General features: G+C 40.7%; 1 protein-coding gene across 1 annotated transcript in view; it reads right to left on the bottom strand.

The window, feature by feature from the left end:
• SASH1 (SAM and SH3 domain containing 1) overlaps positions 1-25,919 on the bottom strand; it is a 600,683-nt gene that overhangs the window by 56,428 nt on the left and 518,336 nt on the right. The window contains exons 4-5 of the mRNA XM_067293544.1: positions 10,414-10,464; positions 10,243-10,292 (exon numbers count right to left, since the gene is read on the bottom strand). Coding sequence (XP_067149645.1) covers positions 10,243-10,292; positions 10,414-10,464 — 101 coding nt within the window. The remainder of the gene's footprint in view (positions 1-10,242; positions 10,293-10,413; positions 10,465-25,919) is intronic.

The following is a 25,919-nucleotide window of genomic DNA, read 5'->3' as shown; positions in this document are numbered from 1 at the left end:
TCATTCTCTGAATGAGGTCACATAATATGTATATGGCATATTCTAGTTGCTGTCTGTAGGTTTTGCACAGGCTCCCTGCATTTTCTTAGACTCCCAGAAGAGGGCATTGAAGAGTTTTTGATAAATTCACTAAGTCGCTCGAAGGAAAATTTTAGTTTAAACCAGTTCAAATTTTAAAAGATGTAAGCAATTACTGGCCAATGTTTTGTAACCATGAAAAACACACTCATCAATTACAAAGACATCATTAAAGGGGAAATGAGAGAGTATGAAGTTTCAGTTTGATTTAGTAATTCATCTAGGCAAACAGGGCTTGGCACAGTGAAGCTGTGAAATGCCACCACCTTCAACTTCAGTCTGATTAGAAATTTAATCTAGCAAAAGCTTTACACCAACTGAAGCAACCAAATATCAGATTTGGACTGCATCAGATAGAAGGAGACATTTACTAATTTCCTTGCTACAAAAGTTTACCCTTGGAGGGGAAAAGTTAATGACACAGGTAATTTGCAGCCAAATGCTTAGTTTTCAGAAGCCTAAATACAAACACAGGAGGAAAAAAAAAACCTCAGACTTTTGGGGTAAAATCCCCCCAAAACCCAGTGTCAAAATTAATACAGACTTTCAACAGGGCTAGGATTTTATCTTGCTATTCATAGGTAAAGCTGTCGATATATTCTAAATAAAGGGACACCAGATATAGAGTAGGTGGACTTTTGTATGGAGACAACAAAGTAAAAAGAAAGCCAAGTTCTGATGGAACTAAAAAAACTGATCCTATTAACATGCTGCACCTGGGCATGAACCTCACCCATCAAGCTAACACAGTTATTCCACTTATCTTACATGAACTCAGTATCCACTAAATTCACCAAATCACCATCCTTAGAAATGAAATATATCAATCATCAGAACTTTGCTTCATCAGTAAAATCAGCCTCAAACTGGAGAGGCAATCTCTTGCGCGGTTCAACCTCCAAATCCATTTTAATCCTTTTCTTCTCTTCTGTAGTTGCCAACAGTGATGCAAATAAGTAGCAGGTGTAGTGGCAATGTTTGTCATTTGGCATCTGCTCACTGGGAATTGGCCTGAAGCCACCAGCCCGTCCCACACTGGTTACCAAAGAAGGGGAACAGCGGTAGGAGCAAACTTCTGATGTTCCTGAACTAAACATAGTAAGGAGAAGAGAAGTATCCACAGCAAGCAGACCACCTTCTCTTTTATAACTGATTTGAAAACTATACCGAGTCTCATCAGAGGATGCAAATTCTGATTATCCTGTCATGCATTCTCTAAAGAGGAAATCTTCCATGTCTGGGCTGACCTTGAAAATGCTAACAGCTGGTCTTAAAAGATAGAAATGCTGACAAAACCTACCACATACAGCCTGATAAGATAAGGCATTTGCTTCTTAGTTCTACCAGGCAACTCTGACTCTTTAAAATCCTCAGTGAAATCAATCAAGCATTTTACTTCCTAGATGTCTGGTGAAAAATTCCATGGTACCTCGGAGTTGCTTTATGTTTGATTTGCCAATTACACTCCCTTACTGTGTTAAACCTGCAGCTCCTCTGTGAACATGCACTGAAAGTGATTTGTGCTCTTCCATTCATAGACTGATAACTTGTACTGAAAGTTAATGATGCAGTGACACTTGGCAGAAGTTTCAGCACTGCGTGTCTGAAAAGGAGCCAAATGCCATTACTCCACTGTGGAGGCCTTCATTTTTGTTGTGGTCTGATGTACAACTTCATTAGCAAGCTTTCACATGAAATGTGCTCTGTCACAGCATATAGCAGACAAAATCTATGGGTATATGCTCAGACAAGAAGGGAGAAAAAAGATTTATGGCCAAAGGGGAGGAGTATTTTCTTATCAGTGAAGAATCTTTGGAAGTGAGCTTAAGAATGGGTCAAAACTTTAATCCATTAATCTCACAAATTAAAAACCAGCTCTAGGCCTGTACTTAGGTCCTCTTGGGGCCACAGAGCTGAAACTAAAAAAAAAAAGCAGCACAACAGAATACCTAAACATGGAGCTACTTTGGAGAATAACAGAAAATATTTCTACATTCCAGCCTTAGAGAGATGATGGTTTCAGTGGAGTTTAGTATATTATATCAGAACACTCAGTGACACAAAATTAGGTGCATCTTTCAAACACTGGAAGTTTGCCAGTTGCAAATAACAGAGTACCTGAGGATACCAGCTGATAAAAGATGACTGAGAAAAACCCACTGTAATCCTAAAAGGCATAAGGATGAGAAATTCCAATGGCAGCATGAAGAATGAATATATACAGAAATATTCTGTACAATTGTAATTACTCATGTTCAAGAAAGATGGATTAAAACCAGAAGAGAGAAGCATAAAAGCTGTTAGAAGAGCCAGAGAAAAGGACAGGTTATCTTAAGAGAGAAGGCTGGAAAAGTTTTGCCTGCTCAGCTTGTCAAACTGAAAGCTGCAAAAAGATTAATTTATTCCCTGTTAATACAACAGGCACAGGAACAAGTAGATATAAGCTGGAAAGAAATTAGAAAAGAGGAAGTTAGAATTTCCTATTTGGACAAGCTTCCAACAGTAGGCAGAGGATGGGAGAGAAGCAGTAAAAGGCCTAACTGCTTTTAAGAGGGTCCTTGAAAGATATGGAAGAGACCGGATGCTTTTGATAACAAAGAGCTGGACACGAGGGCTGCCTCTGGAGGGCACTTCCAGTTCTTTTAGCAGCCTGTAGGTTCATCACCTTTATATGCAAAGCCAGGCATGCAAAATGGTCTTCGAAACTATCTTTCGATTCGGCAGCTGGAATGACCTTGCTATACCGAACCATTCCCTCCTTTCACAAATTACCTCTCGAATTCTGGAGATGGGCTCCAGAAATCAGAGTACATGGAAGAACCAACACACGTTTGCGACACAGGCCCACTGAGACAGTACCTGACTATAAAGAAGGCTTTTAACTAGGCTGTACTGAGCTTCTGGGCTAGAGCTTTACCTGTTAACTCCAGACTGATTCTGATCTCGGATAGAAAAATGCCAGGGCTTATCGTGCATACACAGTAGTTGATTTTACAAGACATGCAGTCATACATGCCCTGAGATGTGAAATAGCTTTGTGCTGGTACATTACAGAATTGGAAAAGGAAACAAATGACACCATGTGCTGCTTTTATGAATGCGTCTGTTGACTTTCAAAAGCTCATCATTCTCAAAAGAAAACAAACATGAGAGCTGAGAATGACATGATTTTTGATGGGTTTTTGTTTTACCACTAAGTATTTTAAATGCAGATGTGCTTTAACACACAGCCACATTTCATTTATGCACCATAAAATCCACAGGTGCATAACACTATCTGATAATGAAACCACTACCGTTATGATCTTCAACAAACTGATACTAGCCCTCTTATTTCTTCCCAATGACTATTTATAACCCATTGAGGAAAATGCCTGGGATGGGATTTTCAATCTACAAATTTTATTCACATTCATAGTGGTAAATAAACCAATACAAAAGCCTGCACTGGCTCTGCTGCAAAGCCATTTGGTTATCTGTGTGCACTAGAAATGGCCCAGTCACATAATTAATATGAAAAACTGACAGACCTATAACTGCTTCTGACTGAATACAAGATAATTTATCTAACTGGAGGCTGGCACAGGGAAGAAAATGGACCTTTAGTATTTTTATCAAATTTGCATGAACCTGAACAGAAAGCAGGCCTGCAAGGTTCTGACCTTGCTGGCACCAGTGTGAGAAAGAGATGGAAAGCAAAGACGTTTCATTCAATTATCTTCTCATTAGGTTTCCATAGCAATGGCTCTTTAAGCAGGTCAAAACTTTCTCAGTGGAAACAAACACTGAGCTGCTTGTGGGCTCTGTGTGCCTATGTGCATTTCCTACCATGACCGACATGGAAATAACCACGTTGGCTCCATAAGCTCAGTACAGTAACTGGCAGCAGGCAAAGGGTGCTACTTCAAGTATTTAATAAGTGACTGAGGGGTCCGAGCCGGGAGGCAGATAATTGTCAACTAAAAACTCTTTGATAGCAAAGAGCGGGGAGCAGCGTAGCAAATGCAACGCACCTCTCCGTTCTGTGTGCATTGGGTATTACTTGCCATGTCGACTAGCTGCGACAAGTTTGGCTTCCCTGTGAAAAGAGCCCTTCATGCTTGCTAATACAAAATTACCAGAATCGAAATCTTCTTCCAGCTGCTCAAAGGCACACTGGTTTCCCTGCTCACGTGTTGCAGGCCGCGCTTGGCTGGCCTCTCACTCCCATTGTGAGGACTATTGTGGGAGTTTCCTGCCCTACTTCTCTTCGGGAGGCTGCTTAAAGGCAGCCTGAATAATCTGGCTCTGACTAAATCAGACCTCAAACAAGTGAATACAGAGCCATACACATTCACTGATTCTTTTTGATTCCTGCAAGCACAGGGTATAAAGAAACATCTTAAACACAGACATCTCAAGTATAGCAGGCTTTTATTTCTTCCTCTTTTCTCCTCCAATATTCCTTTCCATTTTTAACCTACCCGAAAGGAACTCACTAATTCTCTCACTAATTAAGTGCAGCCTTTGGCATCCTGGATATGGGGGGTTTGTTTGTTTTCTGTTTTCTCAGTTTCCCTCCCATTGCCTCATGTCCCCGTCAGAGCAGTGCTCCTGTTTCCTTGCAGATGAGCTCACAGAGAGCTGCCACAGTTAATTTCAGCACCCTGACAAGCTGCCAGAATCAAATATGACAGAATTTAAGCCCTCACATCCATGACCTGGAGTAACGATTTAATGACCTCCTACATTCAAATCTTGACCTGCAGTCTGCAGGCTTCAGAGGAAGAGGATTAGGAAATTTGTTGTCAAAAATTACTGGCAAAAGGCAGGAGATCAGCATATCAAAGGGACCAGAATTTAGGCCTGCATGGACTCTTTTGCAAAATGAAAGCCTTTTTTTTAAAGACATTGCTGTTTTCACTGAAAAACACTGTGGAACATGGAAAAGCTGAACTGCAGGCACTCTCCCTGCCTTAGGCTGATTTGGAGTTCAAGTTTACACCACAGGATGGTGACTGGGTTTACTACAGCACACCCATTGTAGCAAACCTTTAAGAAGAGATTCAGTCAATAGTTTCTCCTACAGAGACAATAAAGCATGCAGATATCCACTTTTGTTGTGGCTTCACTGGCTGCCTGCTGACAACCTCAGCGAAAGCCCTAACTACTGAGCAGCTTCCAACTCCTCCTCTACCATTCGTAACACGCAATCAGAGATTAGCCCAAACTGTATGAATTCAGCATTCAAGGAGCTCGGTTTAAGACTTATGTCTGACACACACACAGAGCATGAGAAAGACATTCACTCCCGTGAACAGCTGAGGCAAGAGTTAAGCAAACAGCTGCTGGAGGCACAGAAGCTCCCCTGTGCTGGCACGCAAGGCCCCTGAGCAATGCTGCCCTGGGCATGGTGCTCTCCAGCATCTTCTGCTTGACAAGCCAGTTTCTGCTCAACTCCCTGTGCTGGGAGAGTCTTGCATTCAGGTCTTGAGGATCACTGGACACAGAATGCTTAAAATGTATTGTGCTGCTGCCTGAGAAGTACACCAGGATGGACTGTGGTGTGCGCCTAATATGAACTATGACCATTTACTTGTACAGCAACATGTTTGAGTGGTACAGTTCAAGAAACAGTAGGCAATTCACGTAGGATGTGGCAATTCGTAACATCCACTGGCATGCAAAGGTGATGGGAATGCCTGTGAAATGCCAGATACATTCGCAACTGTCATCTCATGCATTGTTTTTTGTCCTTCCTTTCTCTTGCAGCTGCAAAGAAAAAATGAGTATACAGGAGTGACTGTACCTCATCCTATCTGTATGCTCTGGGGTCTCTCACTCTCTCCCCTCTCTTTCCTGGCAGTTCTCTGATACACCCCATTTGAAACTTGCCCAGAAGCCAGCAGAGTGACCAGCCAGTGACAGCAAACAGATCTATTTCCCAAGACAGAAAACACACAACTACCCCTCTGCAACATCCCCAGTTCTTCTAAAAACAGGATGAGAGTCAGGATGCAGAAGCCTGAGTTCAGGGGACCAGGTTTAACCTGGATTTCCTGGCAAACATGTAGAGCTCATCAGTCTGTCATGTAGACTTGACTGCTCAAAACGGGAACTGAGAACAGGCTAAAAGTTGGATTACATTGTTTTAAATACTCTGTTTACAATTATGAGAAAACCCTGCTCAGTCTCCTGCTTGAGTAAACATCCTTGGGGTGTTGCCATCAGTTAGAAATAATAGGAATTGTATCTACAATGCATCCCCGGATCAACATGTTATGGGGACAAAGGAGCAATAATAACAACTAAGAACACATTTACTGGGTATTTATTATATTGATCATTCTTCTAGCAAACCCAGGAGTCAGTGTGTCTGTATTGGAGCACTCGCAGTTCTGGGGAGATCTGTGTTCAAAATGAAAAATATCACTGTTTCAGATAAAGATGATGTTGCCACTCTGCTGAAGGCAGACTGAGAATCTGCAAAATTACACTAGCACCACATCCGATAATAAGAGTGCAATTTAAAAGGAGAAGGGAACTTTGGAAAGGGTAGAGGGGAATGAAATTTACTATTACGAGAAAAAAGTTTCAGACAAGCCATTACATGTTTTGAGTTATTTGCTGAATATTATATAACTAGGAAGCCTGCCCAACTGTTTCAATTTACAGCAGGAACGCTAGTATGGCCAAAAACTCAGAGCAATTGTGAGCTGAAAGCTCGAACAAACACGACTTTGTCTTCTGTTGTTTACTGATAGCTTTTGAGGTCACATCAGTATCTTTGGTATTATCCTCCACACAACTTCACGTAAATCTTAGAGGCCTTTGCTACAGTGAATTTTCTTCTCTGCTTATCAGAATCAATCCAACAAAAAACATTTTTGGTAGGACATATGTAATGTACAGAGTAGGTCCATACGTACAGACAGTCTTTTTTTATAGTTCCATCTACTGAACAGCAGCAGCATTGTCAGCAACAGAGGAAAGTAATATTGCTCCAAATGCCTTTTGGAAGGACAATCACTTGAAGTGACAACCCACTATGTCTCCAAGCTCATTTAACCCCTTTTGCCTCCCTCCAGACACTAAGGCTGCTCTTCTATGTTACACCAGATCGCCCACTAGACAGATAGCTGTTCAGCAAGTTACTGGACTGAGGGGACCAACTAATTTAACACTGGCTTTGAACAGATGGAAATAATAATGACCTGGGCAGCATGGTTAGTAGGACTTAAGGCAAGACTGCATGTAAACTGCATGTCTACATGAATTGGATTTTTTTCTACCACATAGCTTCAAGGCTGATCTGTTTTCACTGTGGTGTACAGTGGAGCCTGTCAGTCTTTCTCTTCAGTTGGGCACCACAGAAAAACAAAACCAAACCAGGTTAAAATAAACAGCTTCTTCCAGACTTCCTCAAAGCCTCACTCTGTCTGGAATCTCTCAACTCTGTCAAATTAAACAACCATCCAGATGTGTTATTTTAAAACTTTAGACCTTGGTAGTGTAAGCTGTGGGGTGCATGAACAGCAACTTTGGGTGAGGGAAGCTACCAAGAACTACTACGTTCCACTGAGCCACTCGCACTCTCCTCCCTGCCCCGACATGCAGTTCTTCCATGACTGCTTTTACTTCCTGAAGCAATCCACTCAGAGCAACATACTGAAATTAACCTTAGCTCACTCCATGAAAGAGGCTGTATTTTCAATACATGGAAGTGTAACTTATTCTTGGCCAAACTTTTACTTAGACCTTGGAAGGGTATTCACAACAACAGATTTTTCAGCACCTCAGCACCTGGATGGCTATTTTGGGGACCAATCTTTCTTTCTGCCCCCAAATCTGCTTCTGAATATGAGCCACCAATGCACATCTGCATCAAGTTTCAGGTTTAACAAACTGGAATTTTTCACCAATGAAAGTTTTGTAAAAGGTTTACCCCGATCTATCATACAGCACTGCAGTGAGCAGGCCACAGATGCACTGTCCCAAAAGGGACAAGCTTTCCTGTCTCTGGTAGCATGTCCAGGCAGCAAATTCAGCTGAAAACCATAAATTAAATACTGAGCCCCCAAAAGCCCAAGTTCAGCATGTCAGCAACAAGAACAAAAATATTTGATGGATTTATAAAATTGATCTGCAGGAACCATTTTAAGTTCTCCGTCTCTGGAACAGGGCTGAATTGACAAGGGAATGCCTCTGAGCTGGAGGAATGAAAGCAGCATTGATGGGGCAGGCTGTCATTAATAAGTATGGGCCTGTATCACTGCTGTTTTGATTATTTTCTATGGCGTTAAGTAGATAACATTTATTATTTTCAACCCTTTACCAAATCAGCATGCATCATGTTGCCTTGTTTCTTACTACACAGTTTTTCTGACACAATTTCCCCTGTGCCAGTTACATATATTTGATTGGGTAAATCATGTATGTGCTCCAACTGATAAATGTATCCTCAAAACGTACACTTTCATTTTCAAAAGGTTGAGAATAATCACAGGACTCTCCCATCTGAACTAAGATAATGAGGTTATTTTTCTTTCAGTGAAATAAACTGTCTCTCTCAGAATACAGTCACTCAAAAGATGCTTTTGTAGATATTGTCTCCTCAGTTATTTGTGGTACAACACCAACAGAGAGACACAGTTTGGGAAACTGGCTACAGCTTGTAAGACCTGGAATCTATTCCCAACTGTGTGTTGTTCTCCTGTGAGATCTCCATCTCATCACTACCTGAAGTGAGTGGGATGATGATATTCACCCACAGGTAAAGTGCTTTGAGACTGAGAGAAATGTATTATGATTATAGGAGAACCTTGGAGGCTTACTTCCCAGCCTACAGTTCCTGTAAAGTTCCCATCCACTTGGCACTTCTGGTTTCATTAGAATGAAAGGCAGGGAGGTATCCTTGAAGAGACCTTCTCCATGTGAAAGAGATTTTTCAATATCTGAAGCACCACTTCTAAACTCCAGGCCATTTAAGCTTTCTCTGTTAACAGCATGTAAAAATGGGGGCAGTGATGGTGCCCAAAGTAGAATTCACCTCATCTGTCTTAAGCTGTTTGAAAATCTATCTCAAGCCGGTCATCAGTGCTTTCGCTGTGATTGATGAAGAGAGACAAGGCACCTCTAAAAGATAATTTTCACTTTCCAAGATCTTTGGCATGAATCACCTTTCAGAAGTTCCTACATGAAACACCTAAGCAGCTGTTCTGTGCAACACACCCAACTTTAACATGGCCAGTAGTCAGTGAGGTGAACCCCGTAAAGGGCTCCCGCTGTGACTGACACTGGTTCTACTGAACTAGCAAAAGCAATGGCAGCAATTTTTTTAAATTTTCCTATTGCAGTCCAATGTTGAATTACAGCTACATGGAAAGATATTCAAATGTGGGATTATAAAAGCTTACTAAAGTACCTCACATGCAAAACTGGATTCCATGTACACCCTCTGAACTACTCCAGCTGGCACCACACTACAAAGTGCAGGCAATTGGAAATATAGTGTTAGCTGTCTTCACGCACTGCTGCACGTTACCCTTAGCAGTAGGGATCCAAGATCTCGGGATCAAAGGATGGAGGCACAGAAAACAAGCACACATATTGCAGCAGGAGGTGACAGTAAACAGAACCCTCTCAGTCCACACAGAGAGGTTTTTATTAAGGACTGCTAAAATTAAAGTTCCTTTTAACTTGTTTTTAAATACTTCATTCCCTTGGCACCTTCTTCAAAAGCACAGTTACAAACCCAGGAGTGCACAGGAAGAGGAAAGTGGTTTAAGTTTGTAACTCTCTCTTCCCCTTGCATATCTTTTTTTGGGTGTGTTTAGGTCTAGCCACAGAAAGCTATTTTTTTAAGCAGGTTTCATTTGCAGAGAATGTGAAATCAGTGATGCTCCTCAACACTGACTGCCAGTTTTATCAGTGTATGCACATCCTAAATGTGTGCAAAGGGGAGAAAAGATAACAACTCTCCCTTAAAAAAAAAAAAAATAGTAATAATAAAACACCAAAAGAGAAAGAGAGAAGGAGCAGGTTCCAAACTGGGTTTCATCTATAGAGGCTGGATCTGGAATCTTGAAACATCAAAGCAATCAAAAATAAATTTACTCCATGAAAAAAGAAAATACGTATCAAATTTCCCCTCCATCCTTTCTCACCTCCTGTGCCTTCACTTACTTTCTTTCAGTGTCAGGTGTTGATGCAGCACTGCTGAGGCCAAGTGACTCCTGCAACAAAAGACACACAGCAGTGAGAGCAGACACAAGAGCAGCCTTTGCCCAATTTATGCAGAATAATGAATTAAAAAATAAACAAACAAAAATAGATGATCAAAACCACAGTGCTTACCTCAATCTGGGATCGCAGCTGTAGAGATGTAGGGCTGTTATCAGGTTTCTCCTAAAACAGAACAGATGTCAGGTTAATGAAATATCCAAACACTAGAAAGAAGAAATTGGAAGGACAGAAGAGGAAAGAAACAGGATAACAGAACCTTGGACAACCTGAAAACTTTTCAAATGGGATACACTAACCTCTCCAGAAGGAACCACTTTCAGAGAAATTCTGAAATACTCCAGTAAAACCTAATACCATTCTTATTACTGCAGAATATAGCACATTGTAAGGTTGCTATATAGAAATGCTTCAAAATTAAATAAAAAGAAAAATGAGTTATTTTCATGAAAAGATCAATGTTTACCAGATGTTCATGGAAGAGGGCGATCAGTTTTTTCAGTATTTCACAGTTCTCTCTCTCTTATGTGTTTATTTGCAGTGTATTGTTAAGCCACTGGATGTCTCTGTGTCTTACACAGAGTTCCAGACAGGTTAAAGCCCCTGGTAACCATGGGGCAAAAAGCTAAAGCTCAGGATCCATTTCTGTCAACAGACTGCATGAGCTAAAGCAGATTGTGATTCTGCATCTTACGTGACATTCCCCAACTTTCTTGCCACTGGCAGTTGCAACACAAGATTTACAACAAACTTTATTTACAAATATTTTGCTGCAACAAAAATATCAACTGTTAATTTCCAACTTGAAGGCATTATTTAATAAAGAGCATATGCTGGTTAATAATTAAGAATAAAATTAGTATTTTTCACTCACTACCTTCTCTTCTAAGTCACACAGACAGTGCCAGCTCAGTTCACTTCTAGATACAGATAACCATTTTCCACAGCACAGTGTTAAGGGTGTTGCCCAGTGGCAGCGAGCTGGGAACAAAGCGCAGGTGTTTTGGGTACCAGTTACTGCACTAATGATGCACCCAGAAAAACATTCACAAGTTGTTGTTTCTGAAAGGAGTAAAATCAAAAGTGACTTTTAGAAACCTGGTGGTTGAGTGAAAATTATCACCATAATTTTTCTTATTGTATATCATTAATAAGTACAGCTGTAAGATTCATACTTTTTTTCTACTTTTTTTCATTAAAACACCTTGTTCCTATTTTGTTTAGTTTAATGCATATTAAAACATCCTTTGGAGTGAATACAATTAGCAACAAGAATTTTCTTCATGCAGATGTTTGTATTACTGATACAGCTGCAGATTAAAAAAGATACAAGTAGGAGCAAAAATTACATTAGATCAGCACAAAATTTATTAGATAATGTGTAAGTGGTATTTCCCAAAAATTACTTTAAAGAAGAAAACATAGGAAAATTTCAGCATTAAATGGGCATTCTCTAGGCTGAAAATAGTAAAATGGTAATAGTGATAGATTTCAGCAAGCCCTGTTTTGAGGCAGAAATCTGTCAGCAGGAAGGAATTCACATCACCTTACTTAAAATGTCTAAAATGTAACCATCTACTCCTGAAACTGGCCATCTAGACCCCCTTTTTAGTCAAAGGAGAGAGACAGGAATTTTTACAGAACAATTCACCTGACTGGTTTTAGGTGCCTCAGTTAGATGAGATGAGTCCCACTCATGGTATCTAATTTAAGATTGTAAGCCAACCACCTAAAAGGCACCTATTATTAACAATGAGCCTAGCTGAAGTCAGTGGGAAAATTCTGATTAGAATGAAGGAACAAATTATAGTTATTTGTCAGTACTGAAACTACAGCTTACTACTTCATTCTGCATGTGAAACAGTAGAGGAACCTATTTATTCTCAGCCAGTTCAACCTCTAGTGAAGTTGTTGCAAAGTTGGTACTGTAACCAAAAGGGCCATCAGAGCTGAGTAAGCAACCACAGTAGCATAGAGACTCCCCCAAAAAGGAAGGAAGACGTGGATTTATTTCTCAATACTGGAGGTCTTTTTGTTCATGCATTCCTCAGCCTACATGTAAATCTCTTATCTCTATGAAATTGTACTTCCTATGCCCTTTGTTTACAGAAAGGCTGACAAAACAATCTTAAGATTTAATACAAAAAGCAAATTAGATACAATTTGCTGAAAATGTAGCCTTTTAATACTATAGCACCAACTGCCACGAAGTGGTATTGGACTAACACTCCCAGAAAATCTGCAAAATCTAGAATAGAAAGGAGTCTACACTATTATCACAGGACTCACTCAACCTCTACTGCTGGCGGCAGCAGCAGCAGGCAGGAGTGCACAGAATGGCTCGCTGCCACATATTTGTTATGATATAGTCACGACTGGCACAGGGTCATGGCCCAGCTCAAGGATTTTGCCCAGCCGTGGTCTGGGTATCTGGTTTTATAGCACGAAAAGGTAACAGAGGTCATTGAGTTGAAGTCAGCACACAAAGGGAACCAAATTCATTTACTGTCAGAGCCACCAGGACCTTTCCCATAGTCAAGCAGAAGCCGGACTGAGCCCAGGGAAATCCCACGGATGTCCGCGGATCAGGAAGGGGAAATCAGCTATTTGGAAACAGGCATAGTAGATCTTTTCAGTTCTTTTTCTCTGTCACTCACTGTTACCATTTTACATAGTTGAAATACATGATTCTCCCTCCTCTTTCCATTAGCTTTGTCAAAATGGAAGCCAAACAGGTTTGTTACCTGGAAGGGACTGAAGGCACAGCACTGCAAGTCTTTCTCCTGCACTCTCCCACCCTGGCCTCGCAGTCCACAAGGAGGGTGGGAAACAAAAAACCCCCACACCAAATATCGCATTCACGAGTGCTGTCCACGCACTGCTGCACAGAGGAGAAAACGAACATTTTATCACCTATCACATCTTAAAGCTTCATATAGCCAGTCAGGAGAACCCACTGTGTGTCCAACACATCTTTAGACTGCAACTTCTCAGCAATAAATATTCCACTTTTTGATGATTTATTTGTTGTCTGCAAAAGCTGACTGCTGCAAACGCTTTCTAAAGGTGTTCTAGTTTTTGGAAATTATCATTTACAAGATATGTGGGTTCCCAACACTTTACAGAAGTCTTTTGCTCAAGTGAGTTGCTTGTAAAGTTGTAGACTAAAAGCACAATTAGGTAGAAGGTTGTTACTTTCAGTCTAAAACTATTCAGAGGAATAAGCAGCTGCACCCTCTGTAACAAAATCCTGAAGAAAGTTGACTGTATTTGCTTTCTTTTGTCTCATTTACTGTGAAGCCCACTCTTACAACAGGAGCAGTTTTATAGGCTCAAGATGACAGTGAAGGACAGCAACAAGGACAACTCTCCTATCCCTGCCTCTACAACTGTACTTTGCAGTGTGGAAATGCAAAACACCTGATAATCCTGTATCCCTGTGATTAAAATACCTACCTATCTTTCCAAAAGAATGATATTTTTGCTATTTAGACAAGAAACTGAGGGTGTTAGGGAAATACTGCTCCCCACTGAACTTCTGGCATGAATCTAAACCACAGATCACAGAACTTTTCTCTGCCTATTCTATTTACATAGGTTCCAGACCTCACAGGAAAATCCACAGGTTGTGCTGACTTAAATCCAGCAGGCTCAGGGCCTTTTTTTTTACCACAGGCTAATTCTGGAAACTTGAGAAAACCTTATATGACTGGCGTGCTCTCAAGTATACTATAACATCTTTTCAAAAAATATTTTCAAAGATTAGTTTAAGGAAAGTACATCTCCCCACCTTTTTGAATCAAATCTTAAAAAGAGAAATACGGGAGAGCCTGGGCTTATAGAAGCAGTCACTGCAGTAACAGCCTTCCCTAGCCTGCATTTTCAGGACTCTGACGCAGACAAAACAGGCAACAGAGCTATAGGTATTTGCTGTCCTAGAAGTCTGCTGCCCTAGATGACTGCCTGCTCTGTGCATCCCTCCAGCTTGCCTGAGGTGTACCAGACATTCATGCCAATTACACACTACGCACTGCTGGTGCAAGAAATCCAGTGATCTGAGGAAGTACCTGATTGACTGCATATTCCAGAAAACACCCAGCTCACTGTGCAGACTCCTTAAGCTATATGAATAAATCCAGTGTTCCCAAAAGCATCTGATTTACTTGCACGATTTCTGGATTTAAGGGGCCCTGCCTGAAAGAGTACTGTTTAGATCATAGCAACCAAGATCCAGAGATCTCAGATAAATAGAGATATTCATAAATTACATCCAATCCCCAGTGCAGCCTGTAAGAGAGAGGCCAAATAGTGGCTTAACACCAGCTTGCTCAGCTCCCCCCTCCAGGTCCAAGGTTAGGGCAGCACTGAAATTCACATACTGATTTTATGGCCAGAGGGAGCTGGTACAACCAGTGACTCTAATATCCAGCAGAGTGAAGCCATAGAATTTAAACTATTGATTTCTCCATCAGGTCACACACTGCTGATTGAAAACAATCTTAACCTGGAGAAGCATTTTATTCTCCTAGCTTTAAAGCCATATTCTTAGAAGTCCTGCTTCCTTCCTGTCTTCTCTTTCACCCGAAGGGGTTCTGCTATCATGATGACAGCTGTTGGGATAAGGACGAGAGTCCTGGCTGAAGTTCTGATCCAGGAGCTACAGAAAGGGAGGGCGGGCAGGCGGGCATTGCATTACGCAGCCTTGTTTCAGGTCTGTCCAGGATCACCAACCTTTCTGCAATTTGGGTACTGCAGAGAGCAACTGCTGAATTAAACTGACTAGTCTCAGATGCTCCCTTGCAGAAGTGTGAGTGGGTGGAGTGCTTTTTACAAGTCTTTCATTTATAAAGAAAATGTGATTTGTAAACTTAACAAGCAAGATTTGTGGCTTATGCCTCAAGCCTTAAGTTGTTTGCCTCAGGGCTCAAGAAAGAAGCTTCCCTCACAGGCAGCTTTTCTGTTTACTCAGTACACTGTTTACTGTGTGATTTATTGAATAGTTTAGACACATTTTCTTTCAAATAATTTCAGATTACTAAATAATGCGGGTTTTGTTTTGTATACTATTATTTCTGTAAAAACCTTGAAAACAGTTTTAAAATCATGTATGAACTAAGCCTGAAAAATGCATAAGGGAAGAAAGCACAAAACACAAATTACATGAGGAAGAAGTCAGAAACACATTGCCAGACTGGAATGGTAGGTTTTGAATTCATGAGGGACTCTTCCTCCTATGGTAACATCGGTTCAGTTGTTCTGTACAGAACATAACAGGCAGAAAAGTCCCTACCTGTCTCAGGATGTTGCTGTTCTAATACAGAAATGTATAAGGAGAGCTGAGAAAAGCCTCCAAAAGAAAAGCTGGGAACCCACAGCAGGACCCATTCATTTTTACAAGGGGCATCTCATATTCTAATTATCTGAACATTAAGGTTCATCTCTGCCTGACACCATAACTTAGTCAATTTAGTGCATTTTTTTCATTGAATGAATCCCTTATAATTATGAAAAATGCATGCACCTCTTGGCAGTTTCTGCCACAGGAGCTTGTACCCATTTGAATTACAAATTTAAACACTCCTGTGCAGATGCTAACACAGGATTCATCTCCCTGGACAGAGAGAAACTGTGCAAAGTGAGACCTAGATGGCTCCTGGGTAAATGTAGTGGGAAACCACAGGGAAAGGAGATGGCTAAAACACCCCTAAATTTATAAATAAATCCATGAGCCCATTTCAGCATGTGTAAACAAGACAGCTACAGCAGAAAAATTCTGCAATAAAACTATGGCAGTCTCTTTCCCCAAACCTTTTCCCTGCTTGTTCTGAACACACACTGCTTGTTCTAGTCTAGCTTCTGAAATGATTAAACAAAGCTATATCTGAAACATAGCCAGAGCACCGAAGGTCTCCAGTAGTTCATCTGACTTTGAAACCCATTATTCTGCCTAGAGTCCTCCATCAGGCGTCATATTTCAGCCCTTGCAGAGGGTCTGGAGAAGGTTAAGACCAGCCTTTGCGCAGAGACAGCACAGGTACACAGGTGTTTAATGGAAACTGCCTACAATCACTAGCTGAGGGTCACAGATCAAAGTAAAGAAATAAAAAAGACCTATCGCCGTGGCTACCACCTCAGCAAGTGTTAGAGGGAATTAACCAGCTCAGTGAGTTTCCGATGGTTCAGATTAGTACAAGTCCCATTTTGAGTTTCAGACTGTGACCCCTGGACCATCCTTTTAGCCATTTCAGTAGGAGAGTGGAGGCTCCCTGCTCCATTACTCCTGCACGCTACACCCAGAGCTGACACAGCCTAAATGATACATTCTGCAGCAGCAGTAAAACTCCAGACCACAGAAATGAGCTATGTGGGAGGAATGGTTAAAAACTGGGATTTCAAGCAAGTAAATACTTCTTTTACATGTGAAATAACAGTCCAAGTACTCTCTCATTGCCTCATACATCAGCACAGACACAGGCAAACGCTTAGCTTAGCTACTGATGAAATGTAGCTTCAGAAAGGACATGCTGTTACAATATTCTGGTGCCTGCTTTTAGTATTAGGTATAGAAAAAAATCATGCCTCTCTCAGCTTGACATAAATGCTGGAATCTATCAAACGTAACACGTCATACAGAGAAGCGTTTGACATTCTCCCTTCTGCCAACAATAAAAACAGAAGTTTTTTTTTTTTTTTTTTTTTAATCTCTAACACATTGCGCTTATCACTAAGGTTGGAAGCCACAAGGGTTGAAAAACATTCCACAGTGATTTTGAAAAACATAATTCATTAGCAATTATACAGAAACTGCAGCATTTGTAAAGCTCTGCAACACCGAAAAACCGCACGGTACTAACTCATAAATTCACATACAACAAATAGGGTCTGAATCCAGCAAAAGTACAGACCAGAGACAAAAAAACAGCAAAAAGCTTCAGAGAAAAAGTCAATAGAAGAACGTGGCATTCTACAGTGAGAAAATCAAATACATTCTGAGCAATTTCCCAAACAAGACGAAGCAGCCCCCAAAATATGGTAGCTGTCTCTGTGCTTAAAACATATATTAACATAAAGGCATATATCTGTGATTGGGACACAGCAGGTCTTTGACTGATATATTTTATACCCATTACCCAAATGGCAAAACAGCAAAGTGCTCTTGTGCTGGCATAACTGCATCTACACTAGAGCTTTTGCAGGTTAATTTACACTAGTAAGTCTTGTCATTTTAAATAAAACTCCTAACAGACGTCAGCATCAACAGCTAACCTTTCATTGTACAGGCAAGGCCAAAACTATTCTTGTGAGGAGAAATAATGATGGAAAACAAAATGAAAGATGTTCTTTTTCAGGAAGGACTTGAAAATAGTGAGGGTGTTCAAGGTATTGGAAAGAACCGTGATGTTTCAGAAGGAAGAAAAAAATTAGAGCAAGAATGCTTGAGTGCAAAGGCGCAGAGGGCTCAAGAGGTGAAACAGATGAGGGCAGTGAGAGATAAAGTATTCCTGGGTACTAGACAAGGCAAGGGGCCATTCTTGTGCACGGAGCTGATAATGGGGGTGGGGCAGAGCTTGCACTTTCCCTGGGGAAAAGCATTTTGGTTTGTGAGAAAACGATGCAATTTAAGTGAGAAAATTAAAAAAAAAAATCAAAAGCCCCCAAAACCTTTGTTTTAGTGTACTTCAGCCCCGAGTAGGAATGGTCTGGACAGCTAAGCACAGGCTGCTCTTTGGCACCCACCTGTGCCGAAGAGCCCTGCACTGGCCCAAGTCCCTGCTCGTGGGGCAAGAACCGCCCAGGGCAGCGCTAACGGCACTGCTCGGCACGCCTCCGACAGCACTTAGGGCCAACCCGTGTCAGCAACCACCAGCATGCTTCACGCCTAGTGCATCCCCAGGGAACTGGGCACCGATGCTGAACAGATATCCTCACAGTGGACTAGGAATTCAGCATCTCTATGAACTTCGTATCCCCACACAAACATACTCCAAAACTTACTTTTCACTATCTACAGGGACAGGAGTTTAAGAGTGATTTCAAAGTGAAACACTAACAGTATCACATATAAGACTAAGAGAATCACAAGCAGCTCCTCTTTTTTAAAGCCATGACAGAATATTCCAAACTTCTTCCTGGAAATAGACAGTTTGATCAATTTTTATTTGCCCTTCAAAATCAGAATACCAGTTCCTTGGGATAAGTTATATTTCCAGTTTCCTTCTGTGAAACACTTAGCAAAATTTACTGATTTTGCATTTTCACACACACAAAATAGTATTTCATTTGTATTAAGCATATTCACCACTTTCCCAGTTTCTTTTCTGTATTTTCAAGAAAAATAGAAGACTTTTTTTTTCTGAACACTAGCAAGGAAAGAAAAATAGAATCCCAGGCTAAGATCAATGCCTCAAGGAAACCTCTACAGCTTTGCAATTCTTTCAAATAGACCTACCAGGAAAACACTGGCTAACATAGATCCACTGTAAGCTGTATTTGTACTGATAATATATTTGTGTGCCTACAAGCCAACATCCATAGCTCCAGCACATGAAATTTCAGATGATCTATACTGCAAATGAATATAAGCGTGCAAGCTGAATCAGTCAATACATTGAAATCACATGGATTCTTGAGAAACTGCTTGTTACTGTAATAGTGATGCATTTTACAAGTATACTGACTTCGACTTCATAATTTGCTAGCTAACATTTCACAGCTCTACCTTGATTTCACTTCGTGTTCTGTCAAAAAATAAATTACCAATGAGTTGTGCAGAAAATCTGTAGCAGAACAGAAACTACAGTTGACTCCTTTAAGTCTTGAGTTACTATGGCCTTAAAAAACTTGGTGAAATTCATGAGTAGGTAAATCAGGAGGAAGAGTTATTCCTTAAAACAACTACAAAGTTTTTTTTTTGTGTTACCACAGATGCATGGTACACCAATAATCAAGTCTTTTTTCAAGAAAAAAAATATATCTTGCACTCTTTTCTTTCTGGAAAAGCAGCGAGTCCTTTGATTTTGAACAAAAGGAGATCCATAAAAAATTACATAAGTTATCTCATGGAAAACAAAGAATATTTCAGTTGAAAAATTCTTCCCCAACTTTTTAAAACTTATTCTAGTTCATATCCAGCTGACAATCTGCAATGCATCTTACATCAGAAACTTCCATCGTTCTGATCACTCTAATGTGCAGACTGCCTATTGCAGTAAAATGAGACAGTTTTTCATGTATCATTTATTTGAGACACCCCGCATTACAGAGACTCAAAAATGCTCCAACATTTGGTAGTGATCCAAATCCTTCTGACTGTTGGATCCTTTATCTCTGGTGGGCAAAACCAAAATTCAGAGTTCTATAGGGTTGTGGGTGGTGGAAGAAAAGCATCGATTCATGAGAAATCTGGCACCAAACTTAATTGTACGACTGCTACACTTTGGGCTGTGTGCTGCCAGCACACAGAGGAGCTGCATAGTCATGCTGCTACCAGGTCATATTCTTTAGAGCTGATGACCTGTTCTTGGCCTCATCTGCCTCCAGGAAAATCTGTACCTACAGTTCCAGGTTTTCCAATAAAAAAAAAATCTGTATGTATAGATGCATGTATAGATGTTTTCTTTTCAAATGGGAAATTGTGCCCTTCAGAATGCGACTGCTAAAACCTTAATTTAATTCAAGAAAATCTACTAGACTTGAAACTTTTTCCTATCCAGCACTGAATTTCTGAAAGTTAGTTTTGAATCCACTGCTCAAGAAATGGATTTCTCTTCTTAATTTTTAAAGCAGTGAAAGAATCCAGTAGAAGTGGGGGGGGGGGGGGGGGGGGAGGGGAAAGGTTGCAGAACTCTCTAACACAGAATTAAGCTAAGCAAGGACCTGAACCACATTATCCCACATCCCTGGTGAGTATTCTAACCATGAGGCTATGCTCACATGCACTCTTACCATTTTTCTGTTCTTTCCATGACAAGATTCAAACAGCCTCATTACTATTTTGAGGAAGAAAGAATTACTATTTCAAAACTTTAAACATTTGTACAAAATGGGATTCTTGCTTTCCAGCTCACAGTTAAACTGCAACTTTCTTCTCTTTCAGAGGTTAAAACTTCAGCTACAACCTTAAAAAAAAAAAAAAAAGGCAGAAATCCTGAACTCAGGCCTTTGTAGGTAGAAGGCCTTGCCTTAATGTTTTTAATCCAGTTTAATTCCCTCTTACTGTCTCTTGTGTTCATTATTCCATGGGAGGACCCCAGTCATAAAGCTGTAATAATATGAGGTATTCTGTATACTTATGCATATGAACAGGCTCTGACCACCATTTCAGCTGCTCTGACCATGGAAACAGCAGGAATACAAATGAGAAGTGGTTTTGAAAAATTTGCTATCAGACAAATCTGTGTCAGCATATGGGGAACTGACTTAAAAAAAATTCTACTCTGTGCTAACATTTTTGATTGCATTAAATTCATTTTGAAGAAGCAGTTGTTTCAAGTTCATTTCTAAACAGACAGACTTGAAACAGGAAAGAAACTGATTACACTGGGAAATGTTTCAATTTTATTTCATTTTTTAAAAATCTGATCTTTTCTTAACCACTTAAAAACAGAACCAGTGTTTAATTTTAAAACAAATCAATTTTGTTTACTACATAGGTATGTGCAATTGAGCACCTGAAAATTAAGATATTATGAATTCATTCCCTAGAGCCAGGCACTGAACTGCTTGCTCTCAGCCTGCATAAATGCACTCCAGGAATGTGAGGGGGTGAGGGAAGAGAGACGAAGGCTGATAGTTGGATGCTAACTTCAAAGTCTCCTAGAAAATGAGGGAGAAATTAATTTCTTGAGCAAGAGAACTGGGAACAAATTAGCCATATTAATGCAAAAAAGGACTAGCCCACAAATTGTTAGTCTGTATTTATACATCATCCCTGCTATAAAAATCGCCTTTGATAGAGTATTTAAATCAGTCATTCTCTCTTTACCTTTTAACTTCAAGCCTGTATTTGATGGATGCTTTGGGCCAGACCCTTACTTATTTAAGCCATCATCACTGGCCATCACATGATTATCAAACTGAATTTCAGATCACCTCTGATGCACTGCATCATACTTTTAGGCTCACAGATGACATGCAAGGTTATTCCAGTCAGAGGGAAAAATTATTATTAAAGACCATTATATTATTTGGCACAATTCTGTGCATTTACAAAGAAGATGCGCATAGTCCTGGCTCTCTGAACGCATCAGAAACGCAGGCTCCATCCGAGTGTCTGCTGGGGTGATGGTCATCTCTGACACAAACACAGAGCTCAGTCATTTCAATAAGCATTTCTTCGATAATATTAAGTAATCATTGACTTCTACATGTTTATGATAGAAATCTGTATCTAACAGCCACAGGAACACCCCTGATTTATTATTTACATTCAAATTCAAAAAGACTGTGACTAGAAACTCTGCCGCTGACAGAGCAGTTATCTGTAATGGCCCACAGTGGTGGCGTAGCAAACGGCAGCCATCCTCTGTTGGATTAGGGCTGCAGCAGTTTTTGCTTTGAAGGGTAATGGCACAACAGTGGCATCTGACAGCTCCAGTACTAATGGGGACAGCTGCTGGTGAGGGGTTAAATTAAAGTTTCAGGCACGCAATTAGCAGCTCTCGCTGCTGGGCCCGACTCCAGTGGTCCAGCTGCAGTGCTGGGGTGACTTCTTTTGAGGCTCAGCTGCTCCACTGAGAGCGCACAGAGAGGCTCCGCTGGCACGGCCTGCATTTGGGGTGGACAGCGGCTTTTCCCCGGCACGCCTGCCAGGCACCAGCAAAGTGATTAACACAAGTTTCAACGATTCTTAATTTTGACAGGTAACAACTCAGGATTCGGAGTCAGCCATGAAATGCTTGTCCTTCCCCCAGCGCAAAGCACGAGGCAAGGGGCTCTGAGGTCATCTCCAGGGGAAGGTAGGCAGGGACCAAACCCCTCTCCCTCCTGGCGAGGCAGGGCTTGCGCGATCCCTGGACACTGGCTCTGGCCCCCCTCAGCCCGGGGCATTTGCACTGCTTTCAGGCTAGCTTAGGACGCAGGTGCACAATGCTGGTCTACATTGCTGCGTTTTATGTCAGACAGCAGTTATCCCATCAGGGACGCGGACAGGATCTTCTCCAAAGAAATGGCAATTGCTGAATGACGAACAAAGGCCACCTATTACTATGAATGTCTGTGGAGAAAACCTAATTATGACACTGTGATGCACTGCTTGCAGACACGCAGCGTTCGAACCTCATCAAAGAGCGGTTCTTCAGTAATCACTGCAACTCATACCTGAGGCAGCTGCAAAGAAAGCTGCCATCGCTGCTCCACGCAAGTCAGCCACAATCATCACCCACCGCTACTCACCAGAGAATTACAAGTGATTCAGTAAAACCTTACAAACGATTCTCTCACCTAACATTTTCTCTCTGCACAGTTAGAATACATACCCACTGGTTATTTTTTCGATTATTTTACTCCTGAAATGGCAACTATAATCAGTTTCCCAGTTTCTACTTGCAACTTCAGCCTTCCTCTTTGGCAGACTGCGGGTCATGCTTGACTTTAAAAAGAATGTACAGAATGCGGCAATGCAGAAACAAATGAAGCGAAAGCGCAGCGCAGACTTGCTTTTCCACCTCACCTGTAGTTTTTACATATTCAGTGACCCAGTGCACACACGTAGCACATAAACCTCATTCCAAGAAAACTTGGACAAGCCCTGTACTCACTGCTGCGCCTTCTTATTCACCCTATCCTCCATTCAGTGGCATATTTTACAATTAAGAGGAGGAATTATTGTGTTGGAGCAACAGTTAATTAAATCATGGCATTATAAATGCTGACGTGTATTATTTTTAATTTCTGTAACTTATCTTCCAAATGTACAAATTGTGAAACAGATCCCTCAGCAACCAGTAAGTACTGCTGTTTGGAGACACATTCAAAAACTAACCCCTTTGCAAATAGCGCTAACCAGAGTGCGTTTAGCACACTCAGTGTGATACCTGCCAGGTGCTGGGGGACTTCTGATAGCTGGGAACTAATCAGAGGGTATCAATTCAGTTCAGACAGACTAGTCAGCAGCCACAAGAGGGTAATAAGTCACGAGGATGTTTCTGATAGACTAAGTGAAATGAGTGAATTAAGTGAGTATGCCCTTCTCTCAAAATCCACAGGCTGCTTACATTCCTCAAGGTATGAAGAAGTGTTGAGGCAGACACTTCACCCTGCATACAGACAAAACACGTAGGATTAAGAACTATCAGAAAAACAATTTAGAAAACCAGCCGTTTGCAAAAACCCTCAAAGAGAAAGCCAGTAGCAAAAGTACAAAAGAAACATAAGAGACATAAATGTCTAATAAATCAGACTGTGTGTCTTAATGACACTGCAACATTGCTACCAGTGATAACAACTCTCAATTACAACCTAAAACAAACGCCATTCAAAAGCTTTAGACTGGGAAAAATCTGCTGAAGTCAAATCATTTCAGTCAATAATTTACTGCCAAACACTTTCAGTACTGCTTTGTCACTGCTGGCAAGCCATACGAAGCAAGCACACTGCAAACTGCCTTGCTGCAACAACTAAAGGGCTTACTGAGGGAAGGGAGCATGTTGTGTCGTTTCCTCTTCCCTCCAGCAAATATAAATTACGCATGCAAAACAGAGTGAACAAATGATCAAACACCTTGTCTTTGCAAATGTCTTTGTGCAAGCGTTATGACTCAGGTTGCTGGTAGGCCCTCCAAATAAATTAATTTACTGTGGTAAAGAAAATCTGAGCAAAGTAAAACTTGAGCTGTACAAACACCTGCAAGAGTTTCTAAATACCTAGTTTTTTGCAACTAAGACCTGCTTGTTTGGGCAGGTGCTACTAGTGTTATGGGAGTGTCCACAGCACAAATTCCTCTGCTCAACTGTCTTCACAAGGAAAAGCTGTCCTGGCTTCTTGGAAACAAGTCTGTTCTCATCACAACAGCAAGAAAATGTCTTGAATGAAAACGTTTCATTTTTTTCTGCTCCAACTCCCCTCAGTACAGTAGGTTTTTTCCAGGCTATGGCCCTAACAGGTTTTTGTTACAACAGCCGCTGGCTCTTATCAGTGCATACACCATTTCTTCAAAAGTTTTTGTTTGTTTGAGATCAAGTTCTCACACACAACGGCTTCTCAACCATATTTTTTGTTTCTTATTCAAGGTTATGTGCATTCTGTGAATAACTGTGCAACTTAATCCAGACTACACCCATGGATACAAAATGGGTTTTCTATTACAACAGATTTTGTGAAAAACAAGTCCTTAAGAACGCAGAGAAAACTTTACAAACGCAGTGTAGCCACCACGTGACTTTCTGTGACACAGTAGCTTTGAACAATGCTCTCTCCCCCCAACAAATTTAATCAAGACAGTCACTCTAATAACACAAGCTGGTAGCACAATTCATTGCTAACTGTGCTGACACTGAGACACTGTTTTTATCGTATGATATGGAAAAGTTGCTCCTACAATTTCTGAAAAATCCCCATTTACAGTTAGATTTCTAAAGCACCAGCTTCCCTGTAAAAATTCTAAGAACTGAACAGGCTTCTGTAGTACACAGAAATTAAACACTCTTAGCCAGGACAGAAAGTTTATTTTAAGTTAGGCAATACAGGGTATTCTATATTTCCATGTTTAGTGAAATAAAAATAGCACATTAGTAGATGTACCTGAAACTGCAAAGAGTCTTCCATCTGGTATGCTAGGCTTTCACACGTAACAGTAGGTCTTGCTATATTATTTACATAAAGTATATTGCAACACGCATAAGGTGCTATTTAGTTTTATAAAGAAACTATGGTTTTATGTACCTCCATTGGCTTTTAAACCAACAAGAGAGAGACAGTGCAGTTGATCAGCACTGAGTATCTTTCATATCATTCTAGTCTGGTAATCACTGAGCTTAATCCATAATCTTTCTAATATATATTTATTTTGAATATCATATTTCAAATTGAGGGGTGAGAACAACAAAGTATTTAAGTATGTGCCTGTCAACAGCACTTATACGCTTAAACTTTGGTATGTTTTTGCATGCTTTCCTGGATGGAGTTCTGATCCCACATAGAGAGTATTAGTAGTAAGAGTACAAGTTAGTAAGTAATACAGGATACCATCTTTTTTTTTTTTTTTTTTTTTTTTAATAGAGCCAAATTGCAGTTCACGTAGAAACTGAAGCTTTCGTGTTTCACAATCTATCACCTACAGTTCGTACACAGCTCACCAAGCCTTAGAGGATAGACAGACCTTTCTGAATCCTGCAAAAAGATCAAATCAGTCACTGTCCAAGTATATGTAGAGGTTGCTCTTTTTAAGTCCGTAAGATCACATAAGCAAAGACGACAGGAGGGTGGAAATCGCTCAGTGCGAAGAAACAGTGGGGGCTGCAGCAACGACAGAAAGATTACCTGAAGCCAGTTTCATTATTCACCATTCCTCATAAATACATGAAAATTCTCATACCTATGAAGACTCCTCACATATTAAAATTCTATGAGGGGTCCTATGCTCGCTAAATTGTAGAGGCTGATGTAACCAAATTTCTTAGAGG

Source organism: Apteryx mantelli, chromosome 3 (genome assembly GCF_036417845.1).
Source record: "Apteryx mantelli isolate bAptMan1 chromosome 3, bAptMan1.hap1, whole genome shotgun sequence".
NCBI lineage: Eukaryota > Metazoa > Chordata > Aves > Apterygiformes > Apterygidae > Apteryx > Apteryx mantelli.
The sequence above is the reverse complement of the archived record's forward strand: the minus strand, read 5'-3'. Positions and strand labels throughout refer to the sequence as shown.